The 7,500-nt window shown below is 50.4% G+C and overlaps 2 protein-coding genes across 2 annotated transcripts in view; one reads left to right on the top strand and one right to left on the bottom strand.

Moving 5' to 3' along the window:
• The window catches only part of LOC117741613 (protein IWS1 homolog), a 14,591-nt gene extending 9,200 nt beyond the window's left edge, over positions 1-5,391 (bottom strand). The window contains exons 1-7 of the mRNA XM_034548752.1: positions 5,225-5,391; positions 2,150-2,232; positions 1,373-2,054; positions 1,219-1,278; positions 937-1,147; positions 650-707; positions 476-570 (exon numbers count right to left, since the gene is read on the bottom strand). Of these exons, the coding sequence (XP_034404643.1) occupies positions 476-570; positions 650-707; positions 937-1,147; positions 1,219-1,278; positions 1,373-2,054; positions 2,150-2,232; positions 5,225-5,267 (1,232 nt within the window). The 5' untranslated portion in view covers positions 5,268-5,391. The remainder of the gene's footprint in view (positions 1-475; positions 571-649; positions 708-936; positions 1,148-1,218; positions 1,279-1,372; positions 2,055-2,149; positions 2,233-5,224) is intronic.
• A 1,435-nt stretch (positions 5,392-6,826) lies between these two features.
• Positions 6,827-7,500, top strand: part of wdr74 (WD repeat domain 74) — a 2,149-nt gene continuing 1,475 nt past the window's right edge. Inside the window, exon 1 of the mRNA XM_034549314.1 lies at positions 6,827-7,500. This exon is cut by the window's right edge and continues 32 nt beyond it. Within this exon, the coding sequence (XP_034405205.1) occupies positions 6,924-7,500 (577 nt within the window). The 5' untranslated portion in view covers positions 6,827-6,923.

Here is a 7,500-nt window from a genome sequence, read left to right as displayed (position 1 = left end):
GGACTCATCTCTGTACTGGTCTGGTTAGACCTTAGTGCTGATAAAGGACTCATCTCCGTACTGGTCTTGTTAGACCTTAGTGCTGATAAAGGACTCATCTCCGTACTGGTCTTGTTAGACCTTAGTGCTGATAAAGGACTCATCTCTGTACTGGTCTTGTTAGATCTTAGTGCTGATAAAGGACTCATCTCTGTACTGGTCTTATTAGACCTTAGTGCTGATAAAGGACTCATCTCTGTACTGGTCTTGTTAGACCTTAGTGCTGATAAAGGACTCATCTCCGTACTGGTCTTGTTAGACCTTAGTGCTGATAAAGGACTCATCTCTGTACTGGTCTTGTTAGACCTTAGTGCTGATAAAGGACTCATCTCTGTACTGGTCTGGTTAGACCTTAGTGCTGATAAAGGACTCATCTCTGTACTGGTCTTGTTAGACCTTAGTGCTGATAAAGGACTCATCTCTGTACTGGTCTTACTCTTGGCCGCTGCGGTCCACTCCGTCATCGGAGTCGGACTCCTGCTGCTCCTGCGCCTCCTTCTTGTCCCCGTCCAGGTCCTCCTGGTTGAAGCCCTGCAGGAGGACGAAGGACACGCTCGTCTTCGTCACAACGTCTGAACCTCTCGTGACTCTCGGAGGGGGAGGAACTCACCGTGAACTCCTCTTCCTCCTCGTCGCCAGACTCGCCGAAGATGTCCGCGATCATCTTCCTGAGGACGAGAGGTCAAAGGTCACTTGGAGTGAACTGATACCAGATCATTTATTACAGAAAATATAAATATATGATAAGAATTATTGATTCACCTGATGATTATAAACCAATTGGTTTTAATATTATTATAAAAAATATGATAAAAGGAAAACCATCAAATGTTTTACTGGAAATAAAACCACTAAATCTGAATTAACAATGGAGCCTGAAGGAGGCGCAGGACTCACTCCTCCTCGTCCCCGTCTCCTGATTCGCTGTCGCTGCCGAACAGCGCCTTCTCGTCCTTCTTCTCCCCCGCGGCCTTCGTCCTCTCCTCCTCTTCCTCGCTGCCGCTGTCCGAGCCCAGCTCCCTCAGCTTGGCCGCCAGAGTCTCGTCGGGGCCGGGCGGCGCGTCGCTGTCCGAGTTCTCGCCGTCCGACACGGCGCGACTCCTCTTGGCTGGGAAGACACGCGATTATCCCACGGTTCTCAGGGTCAGTGAAGAGGGCGGCCGGCAGGCGTCACCTTACCTGGTTTCTCCTCGTCTTCATCATCCTCGCTGTCTGACAAGATGGCCTTCTTCCTCTTCACTACACACACACACACACACACACACACACACACACATCAGTGATACTCATAATAATGATCCAAGTGTCCGTGAGCTGGTCTGAGGTCAGTTACCTGGCTTCTCGTCCTCCTCGTCACTCTCATTTTTCTGCTCCTTCTCCTCCTTCTCTCCGTCACTTCCTGCTGCAGCCTTCTTCCTCCTTCCCTCCTCCTCCTCCTCTTCACTGTCAGACTGCATCACAGCCTTCCATTTCCCTCCTCCTCCTCCTCCTCCTCCTCCTTCCTCCTCCTTCGGTTTCTCCTCCTCCTCGTCAGAGTCTATCTGCGCCACCTTGCGTTGCGCCGGCGTCTCCGTGTCAGAGTCACTGTCGGCGTTGGACCGGCGACCAGGAGGCGCGGCGGCTTTGTGCTCCTCGCTGTCCGAGTCGCTGCCTGCGGTTTCTTTGTGCTCCTCCTCCTCCTTCTCCTCCACGTCTGAGCTGCTCCCCCGGCGTTTGGCCGGAGACGACTGTCCCGCCTCCTCGTGATCCGACGCTCCGCGTTTGACGGGCGACTCCTCCTCCGAGCCGCTCACTCTACGTTTGACCGGAGCGTCGTCCTCCTCCTCCTCGTCGCTGTGAGGAGCCGCCGTCTCCGCCGTGCTTTTGTCGTCGTCGTCGTCCTCTTCTTCGTTGCCGTGGCGACCCCTGGGCGCCTCCTCGGCCTCCGAGTCGCTGTCGGCTCCTGTGCGCTCCTCCTTGTCGGGGTCGCCGGTCTCCGTGGAGCGCCGGGCGTCTCCATCGTTGCTGCTCTCGTCCTGTTGAGGAGACAAAACATTGAGACGCTGGTCCCAGACCAGCTTTAACCAACGTTCTGACAGCTTCCCCAAGAGGAGCGCGATGTCATTCTGACCTCAGATCGGCGCCCAACGCTCCGCTCCTCCTCGCCGCCTGACGCCGGGTGTTCATCCTGAACCGGAGTGCCGCCGCCGTCGTCTGAGGAACAAACAAGTCAGCGTTGAGAACCAGGAACGGAGAACAAAGGAACCGGTAACAGAGAACAAAGGAACCGGTAACGGAGAACCAGGAACCGGAGAACAAAGGAACCGGTAACGGAGAACAAAGGAGCCGGTAACGGAGAACAAAGGAACCGGTAACGGAGAACCAGGAACCGGAGAACAAAGGAACCGGTAACGGAGAACAAAGGAACCGGTAACGGAGAACCAGGAACCGGAGAACAAAGGAACCGGTAACGGAGAACAAAGGAACCGGTAATGGAGAACCAGGAACCGGAGATCAAAGGAACCGGTAACGGAGAACAAAGGAACCGTAACGGAGAACCAGAGAACGGAGAACAAAGGAACCGGTAACGGAGAACCAGGAACCGGTAACGGAGAACAAAGGAACCACTGATGGCCAGAGGAGGGAGGACCTGCAGCTGAACTGGGCCTTAGGTCTGGATCTCAGGACCCGGGTCCCCAACAGGACCCGGGTCCCCAACAGGACCCTCTCCAGTCCCAAACACCAGAAAACATGAACTATAAATGATCAAAGAGCCAGAAACACCGTGAAGGATAAACATCAAGATCTATATTTATTTATATTAAGGACCGGAACAAGAAGATCCAACTAGACGCGTTTCCTATTTGTTGTTGACTGGAAGACATTAGAACTGATCTCAGACCAGGTCAACAGAAACCACAGTGGGTCTGAAAGGTGGTCTTCACACCGGACTATATGGAGGACCAGGACTGTAGACCCAGAAGGTTCCTTCATGGAGGACCAGGACTGTAGACCCAGAAGGTTCCTTCATGGAGGACCAGGAGTTTAGACCCAGAAGGTTCCTTCATGGAGGACCAGGGCTGTAGACCCAGAAGGTTCCTTCATGGAGGACCAGGGCTGTAGACCCAGAAGGTTCCTTCATGGAGGACCAGGACTGTAGACCCAGAAGGTTCCTTCATGGAGGACCAGGACTGTAGACCCAGAAGGTTCCTTCATGGAGGACCAGGGCTGTAGACCCAGAAGGTTCCTTCATGGTGGACCAGGGCTGTAGACCCAGAAGGTTCCTTCATGGAGGACCAGGGCTGTAGACCCAGAAGGTTCCTTCATGGAGGACCAGGACTGTAGACTTAGAAGGTTCCTTCATGGAGGACCAGGGCTGTAGACCCAGAAGGTTCCTTCATGGTGGACCAGGGCTGTAGACCCAGAAGGTTCCTTCATGGAGGACCAGGGCTGTAGACCCAGAAGGTTCCTTCATGGAGGACCAGGACTGTAGACCCAGAAGGTTCCTTCATGGAGGACCAGGACTGTAGACCCAGAAGGTTCCTTCATGGTGGACCAGGACTGTAGACCCAGAAGGTTCCTTCATGGAGGACCAGGGCTGTAGACCCAGAAGGTTCCTTCATGGTGGACCAGGGCTGTAGACCCAGAAGGTTCCTTCATGGAGGACCAGGACTGTAGACCCAGAAGTTTCCTTCATGGTGGACCAGGGCTGTAGACCCAGAAGGTTCCTTCATGGTGGACCAGGGCTGTAGACCCAGAAGGTTCCTTCATGGAGGACCAGGGCTGTAGACCCAGAAGGTTCCTTCATGGTGGACCAGGGCTGTAGACCCAGAAGGTTCCTTCATGGAGGACCAGGACTGTAGACCCAGAAGGTTCCTTCATGGTGGACCAGGGCTGTAGACCCAGAAGGTTCCTTCATGGAGGACCAGGACTGTAGACCCAGAAGGTTCCTTCATGGAGGACCAGGGCTGTAGACCCAGAAGGTTCCTTCATGGAGGACCAGGACTGTAGACCCAGAAGGTTCCTTCATGGAGGACCAGGACTGTAGACCCAGAAGGTTCCTTCATGGAGGACCAGGACTGTAGACCCAGAAGGTTCCTTCATGGTGGACCAGGGCTGTAGACCCAGAAGGTTCCTTCATGGAGGACCAGGGCTGTAGACCCAGAAGGTTCCTTCATGGAGGACCAGGGCTGTAGACCCAGAAGGTTCCTTCATGGAGGACCAGGGCTGTAGACCCAGAAGGTTCCTTCATGGAGGACCAGGACTGTAGACCCAGAAGGTTCCTTCATGGAGGACCAGGGCTGTAGACCCAGAAGGTTCCTTCATGGAGGACCAGGGCTGTAGACCCAGAAGGTTCCTTCATGGAGGACCAGGACTGTAGACCCAGAAGGTTCCTTCATGGAGGACCAGGGCTGTAGACCCAGAAGGTTCCTTCATGGAGGACCAGGACTGTAGACCCAGAAGGTTCCTTCATGGAGGACCAGGGCTGTAGACCCAGAAGGTTCCTTCATGGAGGACCAGGACTGTAGACCCAGAAGGTTCCTTCATGGAGGACCAGGGCTGTAGACCCAGAAGGTTCCTTCATGGAGGACCAGGACTGTAGACCCAGAAGGTTCCTTCATGGTGGACCAGGACTGTAGACCCAGAAGGTTCCTTCATGGAGGACCAGGGCTGTAGACCCAGAAGGTTCCTTCATGGAGGACCAGGGCTGTAGACCCAGAAGGTTCCTTCATGGTGGACCAGGGCTGTAGACCCAGAAGGTTCCTTCATGGAGGACCAGGACTGTAGACCCAGAAGGTTCCTTCATGGAGGACCAGGGCTGTAGACCCAGAAGGTTCCTTCATGGAGGACCAGGGCTGTAGACCCAGAAGGTTCCTTCATGGAGGACCAGGACTGTAGACCCAGAAGGTTCCTTCATGGAGGACCAGGGCTGTAGACCCAGAAGGTTCCTTCATGGAGGACCAGGGCTGTAGACCCAGAAGGTTCAGGCTCTTCTCCAGACTCGTTTTAAGGTTCATGTTCATAGTTCATGTTTGTATGAATATAATACACAGAAACAACAACGTGTGTATTAAAACGTGTGCTTGTACTTCCGGTGTGCATTTAACACGTTAATACACGAACGGTTTCCGGTTTCACACAACATGATGTTGTTAGCATGTAGCTCGTTAGCTCGTTGGGAAACAAAGCACGAGTGTTTAATTACCAGAGCGGCTTCCGGAAGTGAAGTCTTCTTCTTCTGCGTCCATCGGGTAGACGGCCGGAAGCTGCGGGTCTCTGTCTGCTTTAACCTGAGCGATCAACGCGGGGCCAGGTGAGCGAAACGGAGCGTTTAGAGAGACAACAGCTCGCGAGCTGCTGAAGCCGGAGATCCAAAATGGCGTAGCTTTCGTCATATACGCATGCGCGAGTACAAAAATAAAAAACTTTATTCATTACGAACATAACAATTCACAACAATAATAAAACGTGATCTTTTTTATGTCACACACATTTAAACCTTAAACATTTACTAAAGTACAACTTTGAGGTACTTGTACTTCAGTATTTTCTTCTCTTGACTCTTTATACTTCTAATGTACTAATGTACAATGTTCTAATGTACTTCTACAATATCTGACAGTTACTTTACGCACCAACAATTAGTCAGTTAATTCATTGGAAAATATTTTTCTTGCAAAAATAAAAAATCATGTCAGGATTTGTTGCATTATAATTCTATAATGTTATGAAATGTGGGTCAGTGGTTAGCAGGTCCGTCTTTCAATCAGGGGGTTGGTGGTTCAATCCCCGCCCTAGTCCATGTGTCCTTGAGCAACACACTGAACTGGTTCTCCGTTACCGGTTCCTTTGTTCTCTACAGTGTGTTAATGTAACATGATAGTAAGTCGCTTTGGATAGAAGTGTCAGTAAATGACATGTGATGATGTAATAATGTAATGATGATAATAATAATAATAATGTAATGATAATGTGTTAAAGGAACACTGTGTAGTATTTAGCAGAACTATAATATAATATTCCACTATGTTTGGAATGAGCCGTTCATATCTGCATACATAGAAGAATATTATACTTGTAATACTTTAACTCCTAATTATACTTATATGGACTTTTATTTTAAACTATTTACACAGTGTGGTATTATATAATATACGATAAGATAAGTATTAGTACTTTCATCACTGAATACAGATATTTACTTTTTCATGTATTGCTGTTCTTCAAACACATTAAACAAGATTACGTAGAGAATAATTACATGTAATACAATATAAACCCACAAATACCAATTATGGAGATTTCTATAAATATATATATATATATATATATATATATTTATATATATATATTAAAATGACATTTTGATGTGATTGTTATGACACTGAAATTACATAATTGATGACAATGTTTTCCCAAAACCCACTTTTATTACACTTGTTATGTATAATTTATTTTTATGTATAATGCCAAAAAAGGAAAACTTGACACCGGTATGTTTAGAAGGTTTGAATCATTTCATTAAAAAAGAAAGGATCCACAACTGCTTTCTACTCAAATGTATTTATTCATTAATGTAACATTGAACAATAACACATTTGAAACTACTTTATAATGACACTTAATATCTTCTTTAATATTTGTATACATATTGTTATTGTTCTATTTGTGTTTTGTTTATTTATTACAAAAACAATAATCAATAAAAAGTTGTTAGTACGTATTTACTGAGAGATCAACGTGTAATTGAGTCTTTGTCATGTTCAATAAAGTTAATTGAACCGCTCTGACTGTTTCCGGTGACGTAGTCAACGCGCGACGCAGCCGAGGAGAGACACGCGTGTTTAGCGGACCAGGATCCGGACTCACTAGAACCCAGTTTCAAGTCCAGTTTTCGGTCCACGATGGGGGACACCAGTCGGCTGTGCTCCGTGTGGCTCGGCTCGGAGACCGGGATCCTGAAGGGGGTCAGCCTGTCCCGGAAGCAGGCCTTTAACTTCTGCAACGCGAGCCACCTGAGCCGGGACCAGGAGGTGCGCGCGCTGTGCTGGGGGGACCCGGCGGAGAGCGAGCTGCTGGTGGGCTCCGTGGACGGAACCGTGAAGACCTTCAGCACCGAGAAGGGGGCCTTCACCGAGACCCGGAGCTGCGGGGACCCCGCGGACGGGTGCTTCGTGGGGCTCGCGGCGCTCGGCGGCTCCGCGCTGGTCACGTGCGCGGAGTGCGGGACGCTGCGCGTGTGGCGCGAGGACAGCAGCGAGCCCGTCACGGAGCTCCACGCGGGCCAGAACGTGAGCCGGATGCGGCAGAGTCCGGTTCACCGGCACAAGGTGGCCACCGGGGGGAAGGAGAACGGGCTGAAGGTCTGGGACCTGCAGAACCCGCAGAGCCCCGTGTTCTCCGCCAAGAACCTGCGCGACGACTGGCTGGACCTACGGCGGCCGCAGTGGGTCAGAGACATGGCCTTCATCCCGGACTCCG

Source organism: Cyclopterus lumpus, chromosome 13 (genome assembly GCF_009769545.1).
Source record: "Cyclopterus lumpus isolate fCycLum1 chromosome 13, fCycLum1.pri, whole genome shotgun sequence".
In the NCBI taxonomy this organism is placed as follows: domain Eukaryota; kingdom Metazoa; phylum Chordata; class Actinopteri; order Perciformes; family Cyclopteridae; genus Cyclopterus; species Cyclopterus lumpus.
The sequence above is the reverse complement of the archived record's forward strand: the minus strand, read 5'-3'. Positions and strand labels throughout refer to the sequence as shown.